The sequence below is a fragment of the Glycine max genome, chromosome 7, assembly GCF_000004515.6.
Source record: "Glycine max cultivar Williams 82 chromosome 7, Glycine_max_v4.0, whole genome shotgun sequence".
Classification (NCBI taxonomy): Eukaryota; Viridiplantae; Streptophyta; class Magnoliopsida; order Fabales; family Fabaceae; genus Glycine; species Glycine max.
In genome coordinates this window covers 30,201,484-30,228,310 of record NC_038243.2, presented here as the reverse complement: position 1 = coordinate 30,228,310, position 26,827 = coordinate 30,201,484, and the positions used below count along the sequence as shown (strand labels likewise).

The window sequence follows — 26,827 nt, the reverse complement described above, 5'->3', positions numbered from 1 at the left end:
GTCTCATTTCCAAAACCGTATTAGAATGTGCAACATTCTAAGACGGGCAGGGAACTATCGTTGTAGAGGCTAACACATTTTACGATGTGTGCTACAACGACGATTCATAACCGACATCGTGTGTCTAAAATAACCGACGTAAAATGCATTTTTTTGTAGCAATGTGTAATAGTATCCAAACTACTAGAGTTTCTTTAGGCAACACTGCTCTCCTCATACTTGTTACCTCTAAGTGAGCTCTTTTGCACAACACTTATTTACTCAGCTTCATTGTGGTTGTTTTGGGTTGCTAATAGACAGATGTTGGCCTAGAAGGAATAAAAAAAGAGGAAAATGTAGAAAAGTTCAGGGCTCTTTCATGTTTTTTTTGTAATAGGAGGTTGTTTTTGTGTTGTAGTCTTAGGATTGCTAATATGAGTAGCCTTTTAGCTTTGAGTTTGCATACCTGAGTTGCTATGGTTTATTTGTTAGGCATTGTTGGCACGGTCTTTGTTTAGCATTCTATGCTTTTGTAAATGTCATTGGGTATTTTCAAGTAGTGATATTTCGAGCTAAAAAAAATTGGAACTAAGGTCCTGTTTGGGTTGGTTGTGATTTTTTGGTTTTTGATTTTCAAATGCAGATTTCAAAACAAAATGTGCTTAACAAAAATAGAGTTTAATGATTTTAAATTATTTTTGAAACAAATTTACACTCATTTTCAAAACCAAGAAAAAAGTTTTGTGAATTTAATTTTGTTTAAAAAACAAAAAAGAAAGTAAAAAAAAAAAAACAACTTGACTTGTTTTTGAAGCCACATATTCAAACATTTCTCACATTTGACAATGTCACTTTTTACTGCCACCACTGCCACCGCCACCATCGTTGTGACCACCACCGTAACCACCAACACTATTACCACCACCACCATCATCACTACCACCACATCACCATCACCATCGACATTGCTACCACCACATCACCATCACCACCAGCATTGCTATCAGCACCACCATATTTGTCATCACCACCACCAATATCGTCACAACCACCACTACCACCTCCACACCTCACCACTTGGTGCCACCACCAACACCACTACCATCATCACTGCCACCAGCATCACCATTACCACTGGCATTGCTACCACCATCACTAATAAGAATATCACCTCTGTCATTATCACCACAACCACCACCGTTATCACCACTGCCCCACCACCATCACTGTCGCCACCATAGCCACCAACACCATCGACATTGCTACCAGTATCACCACCAACATTGTTACCACCACCATGTTGTCACTGCCACCACCATCGGCATCGCCACCACCACCAATGCCACCTCCGTCACCACGACCACCATTGGTATCTCTATCGTTGTCATTGTTGTTGACATCATCATCATCATCATTATCGTTACCACCACCCTAAAGCACTCTTAAACTAATTTTAATATAATATGAAATTTTCAAAATGAGTTTATTTGAAACTAATCATATTTAAAAATCTAGTTGAATTTTGTTTTCAAACTAAAACTAAAAGATGATTATTTATTTTAAAAATTTCAAAACTCAAAACTAAAAACCACCCTCAAACAAAATCTAAAAAATTTACTTCTAAAATTGAGACTAAAAATTTCTTTTAAATTTGGGGAGACCAAAGGGAAGCTTAACTCAAATTTGAGGACCAAAAATATTTAATTACACTAATGTTTCATATTCAAATCCCCATGACATAAGCTTATGTGTCCTCCATTGGCCACATAAGTGATACCACTAACATCGTTAGTGGTTAAGGATTAGAATAATTTTAAAAAAAATATAGAAAACTATAAATAGATTTACCCCAAATTTGACGAACTAAAACTATGTTTAATTCTTTATTGTTTAATCCCCAATCTATTAAGTAATTATTCATTAATGACGTTGCACTCTTTCATTCACTATTAAAACACTATAAAAGAGTTAATGTTTTATTGTATTTAAATTTTACAAAATTTTATATAATTTAAAAGTTAACTAATATTTCTCCATTTAATTTACAATGTAAATTTTAAAACGTAAGTATATGTAAGTTAAAATAAAACACTTGCATGAATGTTTAATTTATTCAAAATTGTATATATGATCATCATAATAATATTACATAATTCAATGACTAAATTTATTATATTTGTAACGAAGAGAGATCAAGTTATTTCAAAAATAATTTTTGAAAGTTATCCCATTTAATAATTTTTGTATAAATTAAATTTTAGTAATGCAATTATTGAATATTTTAATATTAACTCGTCAATCGATCACGCACACTAAATGTGTTAATATTTATTTATATTTTATGTAATCCGAATGTTAATATTTATTTATATATTAAAAATATGATACATTAAAATAGATTTATTTAATGTGTTAAAATAGGAGAAAATGGAGGAATAATAATGAGTGAAAAACATGTTAGAGTACAACAGGGGATGCATGTTTCTTATGTAGGTTAATTATATTAATTATACATGAATAGATGATGTCTTGTTTTCTCTAAATCGAAGATAATGTTTCTATAAATTGCTATTATTAATATAATGTTACTATTTTTCAACATTCCCCCTCTAGCTAAAGCTTATTATGGTCTAAGCTGGTTACACGAAAATTTATTCCCATCAAATAAATAAATAAAAAACAAAAATTGAGCTCCACCAAAAACAATAGTTTGAAAATCAACTTCACTAATGTTGGAGAAGTCAGAGAAAGTTGCTAGAAAAAAAATATCTTTGTCATATAGCTGGAATGATCATCCGTGAGAGAAAATTCATGGCAAGCATAGCAAGGTTCATTCTTCTTGAAACCACAATTGGAAGCTTCAAACTAATAATCTTGGAGACCATATTATTTAAGCTTCAAATTAATGCATCTTGAACTTAGTCACGACTAGTACACTAGAGACACGAAAAAGTCACCAAAAAACACGCAAAAGTACTTAATAAAAACTTATAATTTAATGGTTAGATTAATAACATTTAGTTTAACATGTTTTTAGGTTGTCAAATTGGTCCGTCAAAAAAGTTTCTCAAATTTAAGGTTTGTTTAGGATCCTCCAAATTTAAAATTGATTTCTTTAGCTCATGTAATTTGAAAAGAAAAAAAAAAAAACTTATTTTAGTCTCATTGCCCAAAAGTCCTCTAATGATATCAAAACTAAACTTTGAAAGGAAACACACATGTGGAAGAATGTTTGATAAGAAGAATGCAAAATCAAAGGGGGTTACCATATAAGCCGCTTGTAATTCATTAGTTCGTGATTAAATCTCTAACGACGTTTGAGCATATGGACTAAAACAAGTTTTTTTTTTTCAAATTACAAGACCAAAAGATCAAATTTAAATTTGGGTGACAAAAATAAACTTACCTCAAATAATGACTAAAAATACATTAAATCCAAATTTTATTTTTTGTAAAGAGTTATTAAAGAAGAAACTTCACCATGATATAAAGCTATTTTTTTATTTACATAAAATTATTCATTAAACTTTTTATCATAAAAATTTTAGGATGAAGAAATGGCATCTCAATTTAAAATAGGAAAAATCTCCAAACTAATTAATTTAATGCATTTCAGCTCTATTTTTTTTACCGGTAAAGTTAAAATGTATTAGAAGAAAAACGGAACCAGTGATACCAGGTAAATACACCATTAGTAATAAGCACCACCAACATAACCCACCCATTTCACCTCTAATCTTATTATTCATTTTTCATCTAACCAGGAACAAAATTTATCACATTTTGGAAATATAAACATCCAATCTACCATTTATAAAACACAGGGACTAAAGTTAATCTTAACCAAGATTTAAGACATTGTAACATGTTTTACCCAAAAAAAACAAAAAAGACTCAAAAAACAACCTACGTCCAAAACTCCAATAATTGCGAATCAGCGGGATCCCTTCTCTTTATATGTGCGCATCTGGGATATATATATATATACAGCAGATCGAGACTCGATAGAATGAGAGTATAAAAAATGGTGACCACTTGTATTAACATGAATATATGCTAATAGTGCCCACTTAATCATTTGTTTGAAAGATCACGGCATCACACTGATCTTGACTAACATGTCTAGCCCTAAAAGGAATCTGACCAAAAAAAAAAAAAAAAACGAGCAGGGAACAAGCCACTAACTCCTCGAGGCATCCATTATATTTTTCTTATTTTAAAGTTTTCTTTAACACAAGATTCTTAGCAAGTTAAGAAATCTTTACCAAAAACAAACTAAGGAGTTATATAAAAATTGGTAACATTAACCTGTATCTTTAAGGTATTGCTTAAAAGAAGAAGAAAAAAATATTGAAATGTGCAAAATTATATTGTTAATGATTTTTTTAATTTCCTATAATTTTTATAATAAATATTTATTTTTTTTAGTTTCTTAATCAATATCTTAAAAATACTGATTAGTCATCCTCATAAAAATAAAATTTACACGATTAATAATATAAACACTTATCTTAAAAACTAAAAAATGACATCTGTTTTTCAGTTAGTTAAAATAAATAATAAAGTTTGCTTTTGATACTTAATTATCATATGCATATATAGCCGGCCAAGGACAAGTATTAAGAAAAATAGTATTATGCTAAATTGAGTCTTTCATCACATGCTAAATGGTCACCAATCAGTCTACGTACGTCTTGGTGAAAAGAGATGCGAAGATAATGCGCTTCCTTTTAGATCACAAATAATTGTTATCTTTTTTGTTTTTTTTTTGTGAATATAATGGTTATCAACTTCACACAAAGATTGATAGATATTTTAATTAGCTTTAGTTTATGGCTTTTGGATTTTGGTGTTATTAATCTGCACGCCGCAGTACGAAAACGCAAAGGGAGCTTACAATGGGATACACATCGAATTAAAAAATTATGATAGGGCCAACAAGATATTTGGTCACCTTCAATGACATGATTTGGTTTGTTATGGAAATTATCCGTTCCAAAGTAGATAGTTGAATGAAAATCAAAATTAACATATTCTTGTCGTCTATTCCAGCTTTTGGTTGAACCTTTTGGGAACCCAAGAGCCACAATTCCCAAATGCGTGTTTTAGAAAATACAAAAAAATAAATTGACATGACAAAAGTGAATGGTCATGGACCTATGTCATAGGTCAAAACAATTCGGCTTCCTCTAGATATAGAAATATACAAATTGTTGATTTGATTCCAATCATTATTCTGTTTTAAATTTTAATCTCTATTAGAAAAACTGTTAAGTTTTAGTCTTCACATGTATATGTTTACCTAAGTTTTGATCCCCCTAGCTATAGGTGAAATTTTTTTAGTGGTATTAAATCGCTACAAAAACTTTTGGTGGTGATAAATCATTATAAAAAGATGTATAGAAACTAAAATTTACAACAAAAGTTATATGAACTAAAACCTAAAATGTGAATAGTTTAACCATAATTTATTAATAAAAAAAATATGATGTGTTATTTTTTTAAAAGCTTTTTAAATTAAATGTTTATTTGATAAGAATTAAATTATCAGTATAAAATATATATTGATAGCATATATCGTAACATTCAGTTTATAAATTTTGTATTTTGTCTTTACAATATTTATATTAACACGTACCGTTTAATTTTTATTGGGAAATAATTATAATAAGAATAAAAATTAATCCAATAATATGTGGCATTTTGTTTTGGTGTCCATTTGTGAACAAAAATGATGATTCTCCACATAATTTACTTATAATTAAACAAAATAAAATAACACACACATACATATATATATATATATATATATATATATATATATATATATATATTTCATACTAAAAAATAGGTCGTTTATAATTTATTACCTAAAATTCACTTTCTGTCATTTATGTAAATGAAAAATTTTTATGTTTCAATCTAGCATCTATCGTTAGTCTCATTAATGACATGATAAACAAAGTGTCACGTCGTCAAACTTAATTTTTATTGGGAAATAATTATAATAAAAATAAAAATTAATCCAATAATATGTGGCATTTTGTTTTGGTGGCCATTTGTGAACGAAAATGATGATTCTCCACATAATTTACTTATAATTAAACAAAATAATATATATATATATTTCATACTAAAATATATGTCGTTTATAATTTATTACCTAAAATTCACTTTCGGTCATTTATGTAAATGAAAAAATTTTATGTTTCAATCTAGCATCTACCGTTAGTCTCATTATATTAAGTAATGACATGATAGACAGAGTATCACGTCATCAAGCTTAATCAGACAAAATTCTTCTTCAGGTGCCTCCACTCTCCATCGCGATCATCACAACCATCACCGCCAACAGTGTCCCTAGCACTGCCTCCCTCCTCTCCTACTCCTCCTTCATTGTTGGAAATCCCTCCATAATTATGGAGCACCACATTCAACAAATCTTGATAATGGAAAATAAAAGGTGGAGATACCAAGGTTTTGGAATTTCATTTTTGACTCTTGATGATATCACATTCATCTTAGAAAAATAGAGATAACATTTTTAAGGGTTCTTGGAAATATCAAAATTAATTTACATCCATTTATTACTCTTGGGAGAAGTCATATCCCTCCACTATATATAAATGGGGACTTGTGACGGGTTGTGGCAAACAAGCAAGTGAGATCCTTCAAGAGTGATAAAGTGAGAGAGTTTTGATGCAATCCTATCCCGCAAGGGCATTGGCTAGAAGAATCCAAGTAGATTGGGCTAGAGATCCAAGGGAAGGCCCTAGGGTTCTCATGAGCCTTAGGGTAGATTTCGAGCCCATGGGCTAAGTATGAGCCTGCTTATCTTTGTAAATATTAGAATAGGTTTTTCCTTCGTCTAGGCCTTGTATTTTGCCCATTCTAGTAGTATAGGGTTTTAGCCTTGTATTTCGGGGCATTTTGAGTAGTCTTTGTAATAAGGACTTTTTTTGTTATTTTCATGTTTTTTTGTCATGGGGGTGAGCTTAGCTATTATAGGGGGTGTGTAGCTAAGCTCTAGCTTCTCATCTCAAGGAGGTGAGCTTAGCTATTAGAGAGGTATGTGTAGCTAAGCTCTAACTTCTTTAGGAATCTTCTTAAGAAAGCTTCTCAAGGAGGTGAGCTTAGTTATGAGAGGGGTGTGTGTAGCTAAGCTCTAGCTTCTCAAGGAAGTTTTCTCAAAGAAGCTTCTCAAGGAAGTTTTCTCAAGAAAGCTTCTCAAGGAAGCTACCTAGTCTATAAATAGAAGCATGTGTAACACTTGTTGTAACTTTGATGAATGAGAGTCTTGTGAGACACAACTCAAAGTTCAACTTCTCTCCCTTTTTCTTCCTTCAATTTCGTGCTCCCCCCTCTCTCTTTCTCTCCCTCTTTCTTTTCCTCCATTGAAGCATCCTCTCCAAGCTTCTTATCCAAGGCTCATCTTGGTGGTGAAGCTCCTTCTTCCTTAATGGATGGCGCCTCCTCTCACCTCTTTTCCTTTGTCTTCCGCTGCATCTCCATGGTGGAAAATCACCATTAAAGGACCCCATTGAAGCTCAAAGATCCAGCCTCCATAGAAGCCCCACAAGCAAGTTTTTTGCAATCTCCTTCAAGAAAAGAGAGTTATATTTCCGACATACTTGGTGAGTATTTAAGAAATATTGTAAATTATCCTATTGGGTAAGATTAAGATCATTGTAATCCTACTTCATAGTGGAGATATTTTTCTAGACTCGGTCCCATAATTTTTATCTTTCATACTGAGGGGGTTTGCCACGTTAAAATTTCTTGGTGTTGTTCTTTTTCTCTTACTCTCTTAATTTATTTTTCTTTTGTTCATCTTAATCACATAGAGAGGAAAATTTATTTTTGCTATTTCCTAACAGTGGTATCAGAGCTAGGTTGATCGGGGGAGCTATCATCCTGTGTGATTCAAGATGGAAGGCGTTGTCACTCATAATGGAGATATGTTCAAGCTAATTTCTGAAAATGACTCCTATTGGAAGCCGATGATTGAAGACCATTTATACTACAAAGATTTGCAAGAGCCAATTACCCAAAAGGATAAGCCGGAGGGGAAGATCACTGGCAAAGAGTGGGAGCTCCAAAATCAGAAGGCAGTAGCTATGATTCAAAAATACATTGACGAAAGTTTGTTCGAGCATGTGTCAACTTACACCAATGAATACAAATCATGGAAAAAAAATTGAGTCTATGATTCAAAAGAAGACACCTCGGAACAAAACCTATCTTGTGAGAAGGTTGGTAAAGTTGGAGTACAAAGATGGTCATAGCATGATTGAGCATTTAAAAAAGATGGTCATAGAAGATCTTTGGTGTTTTGATGATGATCAAAAAGCTTAGAAATCAAGTGATAAAAGTTAGAAATCAAGTGATCATCAATTCCAAAACATAGGGGGAGTAAACGCAAATTTTATATATATACATTGTTTGCTTGAATCTTGATTTCAGGAATTGTATTGTCATCATAAAAAAGGGGGAGATTGTAGATGCAATTGCCTTTGGTGTTTTGATGATGATCATGATGATATGATGCAATTGATGCAAATGGGCTTTTCAAGATTAAATTCAAGACAATACTTCAAGATTACAAGTCACAACATCAAGATGATCACTAGTATATTAGGAAGGGAATTCCTAATTGAATTAGCAAAAGGTTTGGCCAAGTAATTTAAATTAAAAAGTGTTTTTCAAAGGATTTACTCTCTGGTAATCGATTACCAGAGGATGTAATCGATTACCAGTGGCCAAATATGTTTTACAACAGCTACTAAAATTTGAATTTAAATTTTAGACTGTGTAATCGATTACACAATTTTGGTAATCGATTACCAGTAGTTAATAAACGTTTTAATTCAAATTTTAAAAGCTGTAATCAATTACACAATTCCTGTAATCGATTACCAGAGGAGATTTTCAGAAAATAACTTTCAAGAGTCACATCTATTCAAATGGTTTATGAATGGCCATCAAAGGTCTATTTATATGTGACTTGGAAACATGAATTAAGTGAGAGTTTTGATTGCCCAAAAAGTTTTATCCTCTCAAAAGATTAAGAGAGTTTTTATGAATTGAAATGTCTTATCCTCTCGAAGATTCCTTGGTCAAACACTTGCATATTCAATAAGGAATTGTGATTGATCTTCATTGTACAATCTATCTCTTTCAAGAGAGATTTCTTCTTCTCTTCTTCTTACTTCTGAAAAAGGGTTAAGAGACCGAGGGTCTTTTGTTGTAAAGGAATTATGAACACAACGGAAGGATTGTCCTTGTGTGTTCAGAACTTGTAAAATGATTTTACAAGAGAGTGGAAAATCTCAAGTGGGTTGCTTGAGGACTGGATGTAGGCACAGGAAGTGACCGAACCAGTATAAATCAAGTTTGCATTTCTCTCTTCCTTTAAACTTCTTTTATTTATTGCTATTTATCTTTTGCCTTAAAAGAAGTTTATTTTGAATTGTCTTTTGAGTAATTCATGTTAAGGGTGCATTATTAATCTAAAAAGAGAGAGTAAAATTTTAATTGGGGAATAGTTCCTTGTTATCTTAATTCAACCCCCCCTTCTTAAGATAACTGAGGCCATTTGTCTAACAAGTGGTATTAGAGCAGGATTCTTGTATAAAGTTTAAAAACTTCAAGAATAGAAATGGCCTCATCCAACTTTCCATTTCTTGAGGGAAATTCTATTAATAGGGCTCTTATGTTCAATGGCGAGGGTATTGGAAAACCCGAATGGAGATCCTTATTGAGGCCATAGATTTAAATATATGGGATGCCATTGAAGTTGGTCCTTTTATTCCTACAAAGGTAGTGGGAAATGCAACTATAGAAAAACCAAGAGAAGAATGGAATGATGATGAAAGAAGAAAGGTTCAAAACAATTTAAAGGCCAAAAATATAATCACTTATGCATTAGGCATGGATGAATTTTTTAGAGTCTCAAATTGTAAAAATGCAAAAGAAATGTGGGATACTTTGCAAGTAACCTATGAAAGTGCAACCAATGTCAAGAGATCTAGAATAAACACTCTTATACATGAATATGAAATGTTCATAATGTTTCAATATGAGACCATAGAAGATATGCAGAAGAGATTTACTTGTATAGTTAATCATTTTGCATCTTTGGGAAAAATATTTCCTAATGAAGATCTTATTAACAAAGTGTTGAGATGTTTAAGCAGGAAATGGCAACCAAAAGTAACAGCAATTGCAGAATCAAGAAATCTCACTAATATGTCTCTTGCCACTCTCCTTGGAAAACTTCAAGAACATGAAATGGAACTTATGAGACTTCATCAACATGAAGAGAATGATATAAAGAGAAAAGGAATAGCACTCAGAACCTCATCATCTTTTATTCAAGAAGAAAGTGACAAAAGAGGACTTGACTGAAACAGAAGAAGATGATGATGATTTCAGACTCTTTGTGAAAAGGTTCAATAAATTTCTGAGAAACAAAAGAAATAAAAGGAAATCAAACATCAATACAAAGAAGAAAGAAGAAGACTCCTCCTTAGCCCCATCATGCTATGAAAGTAATCAACCTGGGCACATGAGATCGATTATCTTGTCTTTGAAAGAAGAATTGAAAAATCCGACAAGAGGAATCTCAAAGAAAAGAAAGAAAAGAAAGCATAGATCACTTAAAAAAAATTTCAAGTGATTCAGAAAAATAAAATCATAAATCTGGGTATCATGATGAAAGACTATGAAAACGAAGACGAGCAAAAGCGATACATTGATAGCAATTTCTCCAAACACATGGCATGCATCAAAGTTTATTCAACAAAGAAAGGCCACTTGATCAATAAGCCCAACAAGTAATATCAAATGATACCAACAGGTCACTTGTCTTTGATTGATTACTTTGATGATTTTTGTTAACTTTTGAATGAGTTTTTGATGCTTGTTTACTCCTTAAATATTTGATTTTCATTAATATTTTTTTTATAGTTATGTAGAAAAACCTGAAAATTATCCTGTCATAGGAACAAAATGGGTTTTTAGAAATAAATTAGATGAACATGGCATAATTATTAGAAATAAGGTTAGGTTAGTAGCAAAAGGGTATAATCAAGAAGAGGGAATAGACTATGAAGAGACATATGCTCCAGTTGCAAGATTAGAAGCCATTAGAATGCTCTTAGCATATGCATCAATAATGGATTTTAAGCTCTATCAAATGGATGTTAAAAGTACTTTTCTAAATGGCTTAATTCAAGAAGAAGTATATGTTGAACAATCCCCAGGTTTTGAAATCCCGGATAAACCAAATCATGTTTATAAATTGCAAAAGGCTCTTTATGGTTTGAAACAAGCCCCTAGGGCGTGGTATGAACGTTTTAAGTAATTTTCTCCTAGAAAAGGAATTTTCTAGAGGAAAAGTGGATACCACATTATTCATAAAGAGAAAGCATAATGATATTTTGTTGGTTCAAATATATGTTGATGATATAATTTTTGGATCCACTAATGATTCATTGTGCAAGGAGTTTTCCCTTGATATGCAAAGTGAATTTGAAATGTCAATGATGGGAGAACTAAAGTACTTCCTGGGATTACAAATCAAGCAAACTCAAGAAGGTATATTCATCAATCAATCCAAGTACTGCAAGGAATTGATCAAAAGATTTGGGATGGAAAGTGCAAAACACATGGCTACACCGATGAGCACTAGCTGTTACTTAGATAAAGATGAATCTGGTCAATCTATAGACATGAAACAATATCAAGGTATGATCAGATCTCTTCTCTATTTATCTGCTAGTAGACCTGATATTATGTTTAGTGTATGCATGTGTGCTAGGTTTCAATCCAACCCCAAACAATCACATTTGAGTGCAGTTAAGAGAATCATGAGATATCTATTAGGTACAATAAATTTAGGATTATGGTATCCTAAGAACTCAACATGTAACTTAATAGGATATTCTGATTCTAACTTTGCCAGATCTAAAACTGATAGAAAAAGCACAAGTGGAACTTGTCAATTCATTGGATCCGCTCTTGTCTCATGGCATAGTAAGAAACAAAACAGTGTTGCTTTATCCACTGTTGAAGCGGAATATATTTCTGCCGGCAGTTGTTGTGCACAAATTTTATGGATGAAGCAACAATTATCTGACTATGGTATCCTTCTTGATCGTATACCTATTAGGTGTGATAATACTAGTGCCATAAATCTATCCAAAAACCCTGTTCAACACTCTAGAACCAAACATATAGAAATTAGGCACCATTTTCTTAGAGATCATGTCCTAAAGGGAGATTGTATATTAGAGTTTGTTGATACAAAGAATCAGCTTGCTGATATCTTTACAAAACCTCTCCCAAAAGAAATATTCTTTTCAATAAGAAGAGAATTAGGCCTTTTAGACCTTAGTGATTTGGATAGGTAATGTTTAGGATTGATTGATTAATTTATTCTTATGATTGATTGTTTATATGTTACTTTGATTGATTTTGTTTAAATTCTTGTTATTATGATAGAATTTATGTATTCATGTGTGTTTTATAGTTGAATGATTGAATTAAGTGCATTAGCAGTGATGATTATTCATATTAGATATGTTTAGCATAGATATAGGTATTTTTTTTTAAGAAACTAGCCTAGGTTATGCTCTGGTAATCGATTACCATTCACTGTAATTGATTACACAAGAACAAGCAGCCTGTAATCGATTACAACATCCTGTAATCGATTACCAGAAGGCTCATTACTCCTATAATCGATTACCAAGCCTTGTAATCGATTACAACTCGTCCACGTCTATAAAAACTCACGAAATCAGAATTTTGGCGCAGCCACGGCCTCCCCTCACGCCTCCTCCATACCTAGAACTTCAAATCTTCGTATCTCACTCAATTCTTCACCAAATCACATCTCGTAAAGCCCAATCTTCCTCTTTTTTCACTCCTCTTTCACTTCCACCGATTAAAATCCACTAAAACTTCATCAAATGGCAGAGCCATCGAAGAAGAGAAAGGGATCATCCTCCACCGCCACTGCTGCTGCCCATCGCCGCCACGGACCATCTGAAGCATCCACAACACCTATTCATCCATCTTTATCATCTCCAAGATAATCCACATTGTTTTCTTCCGATGATCAGCGTCTATGGTACCTCTCTCAATTTTCTTCTAGGATCATATTAGACCCTAAGTACCTAGACGTAGAGTTCTTTAATGATGAAACGTTTGATTGCTATCAAGTGTTTCAAAATTCTGGCCTTGTTGATTTCATGTCATTAAAACTGCCACATTATCCTGAACTTGTAAAGGTCTTCTACTGCAATTTGAAAATTCAAGATGGCATTATTTCCTCTGAGGTGCATGGTATTCCTATGATCATTGATCGATCTTTATTCTTTTCTTTAACTCATTTACCCAGTCAAGGTGCACCTTTTGAGGGCACCATTGTTGATGACTGGAAATTTGATTATTCTAGTCATGATGCTCGCCGTATGGTCTGCAATGACCAGGCTGAAATGACCGGTAGATTGTTGGCCGGATCATTAACTTTTGATAATCGCATCATGCACTATATCATTGTTAGAATTTTGCTTCCCCGGTCTTCAAATTTAGCACAAGCCTCTGAGGAGGATTTGATTCTGATGTGGGCTTTTCTCACCGGTCGTTAGATCGACTGGGCCCATTTGGTTCGGTACCGAATGCATAAGGCATTACAGGCCAATGCACCTCTACCTTACCCACAGTTGATAACTTTGTTTCTGCGTCATTTTCAAATTCCGCTTGATGATAAGCCATTTGTTCAAGTCAAGCGTTCCTTTGCAATTGGTGCTGGTGCTGTGACTTCCTTTGGTTACCGTAAGGATCAGAATGGTCAATGGCTGAAGAAAGACGCACTCCCTCCTCAAGATGAGCGTACTCCTTCACCTCCTCCTTAGCGTGAAGATTCAGCACTCCTGAATGAAGTCCTTACCGAATTACGAGGTCTTCATTCTTATGTTGGTGAATGTTTCGACTCATTGGATACACGCTTTGCCGGCATGGATATTCGCCTCACACAAGTTGAAGAAGATGTCTCCTTCATCCGTACTTGCTTTGATCCACCACCACCGCCTCCATCATCCTCTTAGCTTAATTGTTATTATTATGACTAAGTCTTATTAGTAATTAAGTATTATTAGTACTTTGTTTTATCGCCGTGTATTTGGCTTTTTGTTGCTCTAGTTATCGTACTCTTGCACTATTATTATATTTCTGGACTTTGCTTTGGTTGGTTATGACAATGTATGGATTTATTTTGGTTTAATGTTTGGATCTGTTTGGATTTTGTTTGTGTTGTTTAGTTCTTTTTGATGTTGCCAAAGGGGGAGAGAACTTGAGAGAACTTGGGTTAGAAATAAATTAAAATCATTAAAGTTAGGCATAGGCATACATGCCAAAAGATAAGGGGAGTAAGGGTTGTGTGAATGTGTTATCCTCTTGTATATAGCTTGTCTTGATTTCAGGGATTGTCATCATCAAAAAGGGGGAGATTGTAGAAGATCTTTGGTGTTTTGATGATGATCAAAAAGCTTAGAAATCAAGTGATAGAAATCAAGTGATCATAAATTCCAAAACATAAGGGGAGTAAACGCAAATTTTATATATATACATTGTTTGCTTGAATCTTGATTTCAGGAATTGTATTGTCATCATAAAAAAGGGGGAGATTGTAGATGCAATTGCCTTTGGTGTTTTGATGATGATCATGATGATATGATGCAATTGATGCAAATGGGCTTTTCAAGATTAAATTCAAGACAATACTTCAAGATTACAAGTCACAACATCAAGATGATCACTAGTATATTAGGAAGGGAATTCCTAATTGAATTAGCAAAAGGTTTGGCCAAGTAATTTAAATTAAAAAGTGTTTTTCAAAGGATTTACTCTCTGGTAATCGATTACCAGAGGATGTAATCGATTACCAGTGGCCAAATATGTTTTACAACAGCTACTAAAATTTGAATTTATATTTTAGACTGTGTAATCGATTACACAATTTTGGTAATAGATTACCAGCAGTTAATAAACATTTTAATTCAAATTTTTAAAGCTGTAATCAATTACACAATTCCTGTAATCGATTACCAGAGGAGATTTTCAGAAAATAACTTTCAAGAGTCACATCTATTCAAATGGTTTATGAATGGCCATCAAAGGTCTATTTATATGTGACTTGGAAACATGAATTAAGAGAGAGTTTTGATTGCCCAAAAAGTTTTATCCTCTCAAAAGATTAAGAGAGTTTTTATGAATTGAAATGTCTTATCCTCTCGAAGATTCCTTGGTCAAACACTTGCATATTCAATAAGGAATTGTGATTGATCTTCATTGTACAATCTATCTCTTTCAAGAGAGATTTCTTCTTCTCTTCTTCTTACTTCTGAAAAAGGGTTAAGAGACCGAGGGTCTTTTGTTGTAAAGGAATTATGAACACAACGGAAGGATTGTCCTTGTGTGTTCAGAACTTGTAAAATGATTTTACAAGAGAGTGGAAAATCTCAAGTGGGTTGCTTGAGGACTGGATGTAGGCACAGGAAGTGACCGAACCAGTATAAATCAAGTTTGCATTTCTCTCTTCCCTTAAACTTCTTTTATTTATTGCTATTTATCTTTTGCCTTAAAAGAAGTTTATTTTGAATTGTCTTTTGAGTAATTCATGTTAAGGGTGCATTGTTAATCTAAAAAGAGAGAGTAAAATTTTAATTGGGGAATAGTTCCTTGTTATCTTAATTCGACCCCCCCTTCTTAAGATAACTGAGGCCATTTGTCTAATACCTATCAGAGAGTTGGGATGTGTTAGTAGTTACCCTAAGTAACTTAGCCCCTGAAGGGAAGCTCACCATGGATACTATCACTGATAGCTTGTTGAATGAAAAAGCTAGGAGGAAGGAACAAGGTATGGTTGTCCAATCTGAAGCTATCATTGTAGAAAACTGCAAAAGAAGTGAGAATCGCAGAAGAAGTGCAAGTAGAACTTGTGATAAATCTCTAGGATGATCTAAATATCACTCTTCCAGGATTACCTATTACTACTGTGGCAAGCTAGGTCACAAGAAATCTAAATGTCGATATCTCAAGCGAGATAAAAAAATCGACATTGTTAAGCCAGACCAAATTCATCCAAAGAAAAATGAGGATAAAAGCACTACGACCGTGGCAGCAGATCAAGATGACGATGTATTCCTCATTGGAGAAGACAACTATCTTAATGTTGCTTGTGATGATTGTTCATGGATTGTTGACTCGGGTGCATCTTTCCATGTTAGCCCACATGGAGGATTTTTCTCAACCTACCAAAGTGGTGACTTTGGTACGATAAAAATGGGAAATTATGTCACAAGAAAAATCGTAGGCATTGGTGACATCACTTTTATGATCGACACAAGGCATAAGCTCATGTTCAAGGAGATGAGACACGTACCAGACATGCGTCTCAACCTTATCTCAGTCGGGAAGCTTAATGATGTTGGTCTGATCAATCACTTTGGTGCTTGCAAATGGAAACTCACAAAACACAGTATGATTGTTGGTCGAGGAAAGAAAGAAGGCTCCTTATATGTCATGCATGGAAGAATATGCAAAGGAGAGGCCAACATTGCCTATGGTGACTCAAGCATCGAGTTGTGGCATAGACAACTTGGCCATATGAGTGAGAAGAGATTGCTAGGAAAAACCATGTTTCTGATGTAAACAGTTAACTACTTGAATCCTGCACATATTTTTTGGTTGGAAAACAACAGAGTATCATTTCAAAAAATAGACAATCCCAAGAGGAGAAAACATGTTCTTGACTTAGTTCATTTAGACATTTGCTCAATGTTTGAAAAATCCCTTGGAGGTGCATATTATTTTATCTCTTTCATTGATGAGCACTCAAGAAGAGTATGGATATACTTATTAAATACAAAAGATCAAGTAATTCAAGCATTCAAGGAGTACCATGTCATGGTGGAGCGTGAAACCGGGAAAAAATTGAAATGTGCACAAGCTAATAATGGTGGAGAGTATCATGACCCTTTTGAAGCATATTGCAAGACATATGGAATTGAACTTGAGAATATGCCGCCAAAGACACCACAACTAAATGGTGTGGTCAAAAGAATGAACTAAACTATTAAGGAGAAAGTTCAACGTATGTTGTCTCATGTCAAACTCCCTAAGTCATTCTGGAGAGAACCTATGAAGACTGTTGTGGATGTTATCAATCTGTCACCGGCAAGTCCTTTGGATGGAGATTTCCCAAGGGAAATTTGATCAGGAAAGAAGGCGTCATACAACTACTTGAATGTGTTTGGATGTCGAGCATTCATCCATATACCTTAGGATGAACGAGGAAAGCTTGACTAAAAAACAAAGCATAGTATCTATCTTGGTTCACCAAAAGATGAGTTCAACTATCAATTATGGGATCCTATGTGATACAATCCTACCCCCAAGGGAATTGGATAGAAGACTCCAAGAAGATTGGACCAGAGATGCAAGAGAAGGCTCAAGGATTCTCATGAGCCTTAGGGTAGATTTTGGGCCCACGTGCTAAGTATGAGCTCACTTATCTTTGTACATAAAAATTTGATCGAGGCCGTACCCGAATCAAATAAACATGAAAATGCAGTAACTAGGAAGTGATCCTAGGTCGTTTCCCAACGAGCAATGACAAACCAAATGTTCATAATATACTTGCGCAGTAACAGTAACGATTGGGGGGGTTTGTTTGTTTCGTGATTAAAGAGCAGAACAAGTAAACTGGAATTTGAAACTACTAATATTAAAAACGGGTTGTTTCCTCTGATTCAGAAGCCATTCTCTTATCCTGGGTTATGGAGAATTCGTCCCTAACAGTCAACCACTTAATCCAACCCTATTTCAATTTACTAAGCGAAAATCAACTTAGGGTTATCAATACGTGATTAGGTACCACATACACCAGTTACCCCTTCGTCCATTAAGCATGAATGCAAGTTAGGCTTAGAGGCAATTAATCGAACACGAAGCGTGCACTGATTAATGTTCACGAATTTGGGATAACTGGTGAAGGGAAAACTGCCAGGAAACCACATTACAAACGAAACCTCAAAGAAAGTTGGGCTTCGTCCTCAAAAGGAAACAACACCAGAAAAACTAGCCTTCCATAGATTCAAATAGAAAATGCAAATGAAACATGAAGCAGAAACGTAAATGAACAGAAATGTAAATGAAATAGAAACGTAAATGAGAGTAGAAGAAGAAGCAAGAACAAAATTGTAATTAGAAGCAGAAAACGTAAAATTGCATTACGTGAACAGTAGCATCAAAGCAAAAAACGTAAAACCCTAAAACAAAAGCTCTGAATAATGAATAGCATAACAGAATAGCCTTGCACGAATCCCAAGGTTGCTATTTAAAAAGAGTCACTCAAAGTCATTGGGCCCTATTACAATACTCTGGCCCAAAACGAAATAAACACTGAACAACATAAAATAAAATTGCGAAATTTCCTAATTAGAAATTAACTAAGGTAAGCGCTGCTTTATTTGCCCTCTTCAAGTCCATAACCAAAATCCGGATTAAGCCCAATGTTTCATTAATTCCTGGAATTAGATTAAAAACATCAAATTAGCTAAATGAGCCCAAATAATAAAACTGCCTGATTAATTGACAATTAAGACCAATCAGTAATTAAAATGGTGCAAAAAGGGTTTAGAAAATAGAAGAAAATGATGGCACATCAAAACCCCCCATACTTAGCCTTTTGCACTCCTGGGCAAAATGAAACAAAGAACAAAATCCAAGGATATCAAAGAGAGACAAACAAAAACATTCACATATTTCTCAATGAACATTAAGGAATGAAAGGAATGGGTAACATCTAACATAAGGAGATCCAAAAAAAGTCAAGACATTCATGAAAATCATCCAAGCAACCCAATCATGGCAAAATAGTTAATCAGCTCAAGAATGAAAAGTGATAAAGCCTCACAAGATATACACTCTATCTCTCAAGTGTCTAGGCTATTATTTACCCTCAAAGCACCCATGAAAGCAAACACCACATAAACTTGGCAAGATTCTAAAATTGACAATCAACCCACAAACACAAGCACATGAGGATCAAAAGGTCTTTTAAGGTTGTAATGGGGCCAAGGACAAGGTATGGAGAAATATGGAATAAGTGGCTAAATCCCAAAGGAATAGAGGAGCAATGGGGAATAAGTGCATATTAAGAAAAAAATAAGAAAATAAAAAGAAGTAAAGATAAAATTTAAACATAAAGAGTAGAACCAAGAGTTTCATCATTCTTGTGCCATTTAAGATCTTATTCACTCAACTTTATTTCTTTTCTTTTTCTTTTTTCGAATTTTTTTTTTGTACTCTATAGCCTTTGAGAAACAACATTTCATTCAGCATGTCCAACATTTAACCAATATACAATGTACATCAAGTATGGCCCAAAATACATCATGAAGCATAGCCAACAAAACAAGTTATCCAATGAAACAAAAAACCCCCCACACTTATTCCCAAAACAATTCCAAAGCTCCAAAATTCCTTAAGAATATGGTCATATCATGGTTTTTCATTTAAGGCTTGTAGTGAGCTTCAAAACAAGGAAAGGGAAACAAGGCTCAAAAGGGATATCAAAGGAATTAATTCAAGGTAAGTCCATTTGGCTAGAAGCTTATAAGAACAAAATTGCCTCAATCATTTCCAAATATGCATGTGAATTAGGAAGCATCAACAAGAATCAAGCCAAGGCTATTGTGCAAGCAATCAATGGGGCAAAACACACCAAATGATTATGATGATGGATGGCTCAAATTCTCACAAAGGTAAACTCATCACTTTCAAATTGAGCTTTCAAAACTATCATGACATGTAGAGGAGAATCAAGGATTTCAAGTCACAAAATGTCAAGAACTTTTATTTTCAAAACAATTACCCATTTCTTGAACATATCCTATAATTCAAAGAAAAACATGCAAAGTCGTACATGCACACAAAATTGACCCAAAATATTAAACTAAAAATCCGACGAAACTAACAACATAACAAATTAACACAACTTAACAAATTAACAAACCAACAAAACTAGCAAAACCAAAAAAACCCTCCCCCCCCCCCCCCCCCCTACGTAAAAAAACATTTGTCCTCAATGTTGCAAAATTTAAAGATCAAAAACAAATTAAATCATCAAAGAGAATCGGACAAAGTGTAATAAAAGCAAAGAAGAAGATAGGAAAAGAAAAACTCCCTAAGTCATGGTGGAGGAAGAGTAGGGTGGAGTAAGGAAGTCTCTTCCACCACTACGTCCACTAAAGAAGGGTTCGTGAGGAATGGCTTAAGTCGATGTCCGTTGACCTTGAAGCTCTTGTTTGTGGAGTCGCTTTTGATCTCAACTGTACCATAAGGAAAAACATTAGTAACAACAAAAGGACCAATCCACTTAGACCTCAACTTACCACTCATGAGTCCAAGCCTAGAATTATACAATAACACTTTTTGCCCAACCATGAAGTCCTTTTTAACTATCATGCTATCATGGAACTTCTTGGTCTTTTCTTTGTAGAACTTGGCATTCTCGTAGGCTTCTAGGCGGATTTCATCTAACTCACTCAGTTGCAACTTTCTTTCTTCACCAGCTTGATCCATAGAGAAGTTGCAAGTCTTCACTGCCCAGTAAGCTTTGTGCTCAATTTCCACTGGAAGATGACATGCCTTTCCAAAGACAACCCGATAAGGAGACATTCCTATGGGTGCTTTGTAGGCAGTCCGATGTGCCCAGAGAGCATCATCAAGCCTGGTACTCCAATCTTTCCTGCTTGGCTGCACAATCTTCTCTAAAATTCGCTTGATTTCCCGGTTAGAAATTTCTGCCTGTCCATTGGTCTGGGGGTGGTATGGTATGGATACCCTGTGTACCACCCCGTACTTTTTAAGCAGGGCATGCATTGTCCTGTTGCAAAAATGGGTTCCTTGATCACTAACAATTGCTTTAGGTACTCCAAACCTGCAAAATAGATTAGACCTGACAAAGTTTGCAACAACTTTAGCATCATTAGTTCTAGTGGGCTTGGCTTCCACCCATTTTGAAACATAGTCAACTGCAAGGAGAATGTAAACATAACCAAAAGAGACAGGAAAAGGGCCCATGAAATCTATACCCCAAACATCAAACACCTCACAGAATAGCATAGGTTGCTGAGGCATTTGTTGTCGCCATGTAAGTGTATTTCCTGCTCTCTAACACTGCTCACAAGTGCTGCAGATCTTCCACGCATCTTTAAAGATGGTGGGCCAATAAAAACCACAATCAAGCACTTTGCGAGCTGTCCTTTGAACACCCAGATGACCTCCCGGTGCGGAAGAATGACAGAACTGCAGGACTGAGTCAGTCTCATGATCTGGAATGCATCGTCTAATTACCTGATCACTGCACAATTTCCACAAGTAGGGGTCATCCCAAATAAAATGCTTAGCATCACTTTTAATTTTATCTTTTTGGGCCTTAGATGCTAAGGGAGGAAAAACAGAGGCAACTAAATAATTGACAATGTTAGCAAACCAGGGAGTAGAAAGAGAGTCATAAATACTATACAGTATATACAAATGATCATCCGGGAAATCATCCCGAATGGGTGAATCCGCATCTGATACACGTTCGATCCGACTCAAATGATCAGCAACTAGATTTTGTGCTCCGCTCCTATCACGGATCTCCAAGTCAAACTCTTGGAGCCAGAGCATCCATCGGATCAACCTAGGCTTAGAATCAGCCTTCTTCAACAAGTACTTTAGAGCTGCATGGTCAGTGTAAACAATAATGCGGGTACCAAGCAAATAAGATCGAAATTTTTCAAGAGCAAAAACTATGGCTAGAAGCTCTTTCTCAGTAGTAGTATAATTCGCTTAGGCAACATCTAAAGTCCTAGAAGCATAATATATCACCCTGGGCAATTTATCAATTTTCTGAGCAAGGACAGCCCCCAATGCATAATTTGATGCATCACACATAAGCTCAAAAGGGGCTGTCCAATCGGGTGCCTGGATGATGGGGGTGATAGTCAGCGCTCTTTTGAGGCAATCAAAAGCCTCTTTGCATCTGTCATTAAAGTCAAACTCCACCTCCTTTTGCAACAAGTTGGACAGTGGAAGGGCTACTTTGCTAAAATCCCTTATAAAACGCCTGTAGAATCTTGCATGACCAAGAAAAGATCGCACCTCTCGCACACAAGAGGGGTAAGGCAATTGTGAAATAACATAAATTTTTGCAGGATCTACTTCAATACCCTTATTGGAAATAATGTGGCCTAAAACTATACCTTGCTCAACCATAAAATGACATTTTTCAAAATTTAGAACAAGGTTAGTTTCAATGCATCTATTCAAAACTTTTTCCAAACTATTCAAACAACCATCAAAAGAGGATCCATATACAGTGAAATCATCCATAAACACCTCTATGCAATTTTCTAAAAAATCACTGAAAATACTAATCATGCACCGCTGGAAGGTACCAGGGGCATTGCACAGGCCAAAAGGCATCCTCCTATAAGCAAAAGTGCCGAAGGAGCAGGTGAATGTGGTCTTTTCCTGATCCTCAGGAGCAATAGTAATTTGCATATAACCAGAAAAACCATTAAGGAAACAGTAGTGGGATTTACCTGCCAGGCGTTCAAGCATCTGGTCAATGAATGACAGGGGAAAATGGTCCTTTTTGGTAACCTGGTTTAGCCTCCTATAGTCAATGCAGACTCTCCAACTGTTCTGCACCCGAGTAGGAATCAGCTCCTCCTTCTCATTTTTGATCACTGTGAGGCCGGTCTTCTTCGGGACTACCTGGACGGGACTCACCCATTGGCTGTCGGAGATAGGATAAATGATTTCAGCTTGCAATAGCTTGGTTATCTCCTTCTTCACTACATCAAGAATCACCAGGTTTAGTCTTCTCTGTGGCTGTCTTACTGGTTTAGCTTCATCCTCTAAATTTATTCGATGCATACATGTGGATGGGCTAATACCAGGAATGTCCGCTAGGGTCCAGCCTATAGCCTTCTTATGCTTCTTGAGAACGGACAACAACTTCTCCTCTTGCTCATCAGCAAGGGAGGCAGATAAAATCACTGGAAAACTCTTGTTATCATCCAAGTAAGCGTATTTTAAATTGATGGCAGAGGCTTCAATTCTGGTGTGGTCGGCTGGATAGTGGTAGAAGGATATGGTTTCTCAACCTTTACCTCATAAAGAAAGTCAGAGGTATGTGTACTTCCTGAAACATGGTTAGTCCTATCTGACTCTATAAAATCAATCTCAAGAGGTAAAACACCACCACCAGACATGCAATCAATATCACTCTCAGCATCAAATTCAGACATATGATCAAGTACAATTTCAGACTCAATGCATGAAGAGTGAGAGGCATGCAGATTAGAATAAAGATCAGTCATGTATTCATCAACAACATGGTCAATTATTTCAGCACGAAATACAGAAAGATCTTCAGATGGGTATTTCATAGCATCCAGAATATTAAAATGAACAGTTATATCACCAAACTCCATGGACAGTGTGCCTGCATAAACATCTATCTTAGTTCTAGCAATTTTCATAAAGGGTCTGCCTAGAATGATGGGAACTGATCCTTGAGAAAATCCATCTTCCATATTCAAAATATAAAAATCAACAGGGAAAATCAGTTCACCAACTCTAACTAAGACATCTTCTATGAAACCAATAGGATAGGCAACACTTCTATTAGCTAAATGAATTACCACATCAGTTGACTGCAAGGGACCTAGAGATAGAGAATTAAAAATAGACAGAGGCATAACACTAACAGAGGCTCCTAAATCTAGCATGGCATTGTCAAACTTACTATTCCCTATAATACAAGGTATGCTGAATGTACCTGGATCTTTGCATTTTTTAGGAATTTGAGGAACAGATTTTCCAATCAATGCGGAGACATTTCTACCCATGCTAATTCGTTCACTTCCTTTAAGCTTCCACTTATTAGTGCACAGCTCCTTCAAGAATTTAGCATATCTTGGAATTTGCTTTATTGCATCCAACAGAGGTATGTTTACCTCTACTTTTCTAAACGTTTCCAAGATCTCTTTCTCTGCCTCTTCCATTTTTTTATTAGAAACTGCTCTTGGAGGGAATGGAAGAGGGGGAATGTGCTGCTTCTGCAAATCAGAATTACCTGTGGAAGAAGATTCACCTGCACAGAAATTGTTAGGTAAATTTTTGTCATCACCTTTTTCTGGAGTAGAGTGAAGTTTGGCAGGTTCATTTGCAGATGAGGAAGGTGTTACGGGTTGAGGTCCTTGACACTGCTTTCCCGACCTCAATGAAATGGCATTGACATTTTTGGGATTTTGGACAGCTTGAGAAGGTAGCTTGTCAGAATTCTGGGACTATTGTTGATTCAATTGTGTAGCTAATTGTCCCATCTGATTAGTCAAGCTCTGAATGGAAGCTCTGGTCTCTTGTTGAAACTGCATGTTTTGCATAGTCATTTGCCTCACAAGTTCTTCGAGGGAAGGTTGTGGAGGGGCCTCAACTGTTGGCTGTTTCTGGGGTTGTTGCTGTTGTTGGATTGGTGGAGGAATGTATGGTCTACTTGGGCCAGCAACATTTTGGAAGGAAGGAGCAGGCTGCTGTTGTTGTTGCTGAGGGCTGGACCATCTGAGATTAGGGTGATTCCTCCATCCAGGGTTGTATCTGTTGCTGGAGAGGTCATAATTGTTCTGCTGTGGTTGATTTTGCTGCTGAGGTTGAGGAGGTCTATTGTAAATATTTGCAGCATAAGCTTCAGGCTGCTCAATTGCTCCAGGTTGTTGCATGGAAGGGCAAAGGTCTGTATGGTGGTCAGCAGAGGAGCACAAACCACAAACCCTTGTGACAGGTACAAATTTCTGATTCAAGGCCAGCTGGGTTACCAAGTTAACCAATGCATCCAATTTGCCTTCAAGCTTCTTAGTCTCAAATGATGCAGCTGAGTTTGTAGCTACCTCATGCACTCCTCTAATGACTATAGCATCATTTCTGGCGCTAAACTGCTGGGAGTTGGAAGCCATCTTCTCAATTAAATTCCTGGCTTCAGCAGGAGTCATGTCTCCAAGGGCTCCACTACTGGCAGCATCTATCATACTTCTCTCCATATTACTGAGTCCTTCATAAAAATATTGGAGAAGAAGCTGCTCCGAAATCTGATGGTGAGGGCAACTGGCACATAGTTTTTTAAATCGCTCCCAGTACTCATACAGGCTCTCTCCACTGAGTTGTCTAATACCTGAGATATCTTTCCTGATGGCTGTGGTCCTGGAAGCAGGGAAATTTTTTTCTAAGAATACTCTCTTAAGGTCATCCCAGCTCGTGATGGACCTTGGAGCAAGGTAATACAGCCAGTCCTTTGCCACTCCCTCTAATGAATGAGGAAAAGCCTTCAGAAATATGTGATCCTCCTGGACATCTGGGGGTTTCATGGTGGAGCAGACAATATGAAATTCCTTCAAATGTTTGTGCGGGTCTTCACCTGCAAGGCCATGAAACTTTGGAAGCAAATGAATCAGTCCAGTTTTAAGATCATATGGGACATCCTCATCAGGGTATTGGATGCACAAGCTTTCGTAGGTGAAATCAGGTGCAGCCATTTCCCTTAGAGTCCTCTCACGGGGTGGAGGTTGTGCCATGTTCTCAGAATGTGCAAAATCAGAATGCTCGGAATCAGAATGCTCAAAATTATAATGCTCCAAATCAGGATGTTCAAAATCACCAATAACAGAATGCACAGATTCACCAGTAATGGAATGCTCAGGATGATCAAAAGGTATAAAATGATGCCTAACTAATCTATGAAATGTCCTATCTATCTTAGGGTCAAAGGGTTGTAAGTCAGATGGATTGCCTCTAGTCATACACTACATTCAGCATGCACAACTAGTTGCCTTGTCATGTAAATAAAGGTGCAGGTTTGAACTACAGCTACCCTCAAATGATATCCAAATGACTTGAAATTTTGTGAGCAACCTTATAAAATGATGAGAAGATAGCACAAAAAATTTTTAGGCAAAAATTCAAAGTCTAACTATGGAAGCTAAAAATGGTAGGTTAAGAAAAATAAGTGAATAAAACTTGAAAAATAAAAAACTTTTGACAAAATCACTATTTTTGGAAGATGGAGACCTCAGCCGGCCAGCCGGCTGCCATGGCATAGGAAATTTTTTTCTACCCCAAATACATATATAATAATTGCGATTCTGATAACCGGAGCAAAAGTTATGGCCGTTTGAAGTTTTGACAAACACGAAATTTGCTACTTTTTTGGAACTTTCAAATCTGACCAAACTAAAGGCTCTAGCTATTTTTCCCACAAAATATAGGTTAAAAGAAGTTACCACAAAAAAATTCAGCCAAAAATAACAACCCTAGATACTAAAACAAAAAATCTCAAATAATTCAGCATGGGTGGTCGCTAAAATCCGTCTCTACTTGATTTCTACTACTATGCTATTTTGCCGCAAGCAAAAGTGGTCGCTAAGTTCGTCGCAAAACACTATTCACAGCAAAACACCCAAGACTGAAACAGGGGAAACGCTTAATGGGAAAACTGAAACAGAACACACATTAAACAAAATACTAGGACACTAAACAACACTAACACACATACTAACACAATACTAACAATTAACAAAACCAACAAAACTAGCAAAACCAAAGAACACAATTAAACATAAAACACGAAAGGATTAAACACACAACACTAGCTAGCTATTATGAACCTTTGGACACTGCTCCCCGGCAACGGCGCCAAATTTGATTGAGGCCGTACCCGAATCAA

At 35.5% G+C, this 26,827-nt stretch overlaps 1 protein-coding gene and 1 non-coding gene across 2 annotated transcripts in view; one reads left to right on the top strand and one right to left on the bottom strand.

Moving 5' to 3' along the window:
* Window positions 1-827: 827 nt before the first annotated feature.
* LOC102665504 (keratin, type II cytoskeletal 2 epidermal-like) overlaps window positions 828-26,827 on the bottom strand; it is a 47,239-nt gene continuing 21,239 nt past the window's right edge. The window contains exons 4-6 of the mRNA XM_026129120.1: window positions 1,262-1,410; window positions 1,054-1,152; window positions 828-915 (exon numbers count right to left, since the gene is read on the bottom strand). Of these exons, the coding sequence (XP_025984905.1) occupies window positions 828-915; window positions 1,054-1,152; window positions 1,262-1,410 (336 nt within the window). The remainder of the gene's footprint in view (window positions 916-1,053; window positions 1,153-1,261; window positions 1,411-26,827) is intronic.
* On the top strand, window positions 25,195-25,301 carry LOC113002226 (small nucleolar RNA R71). The gene has a single exon (XR_003267770.1). It is a non-coding gene; the product is annotated as a small nucleolar RNA R71 (small nucleolar RNA).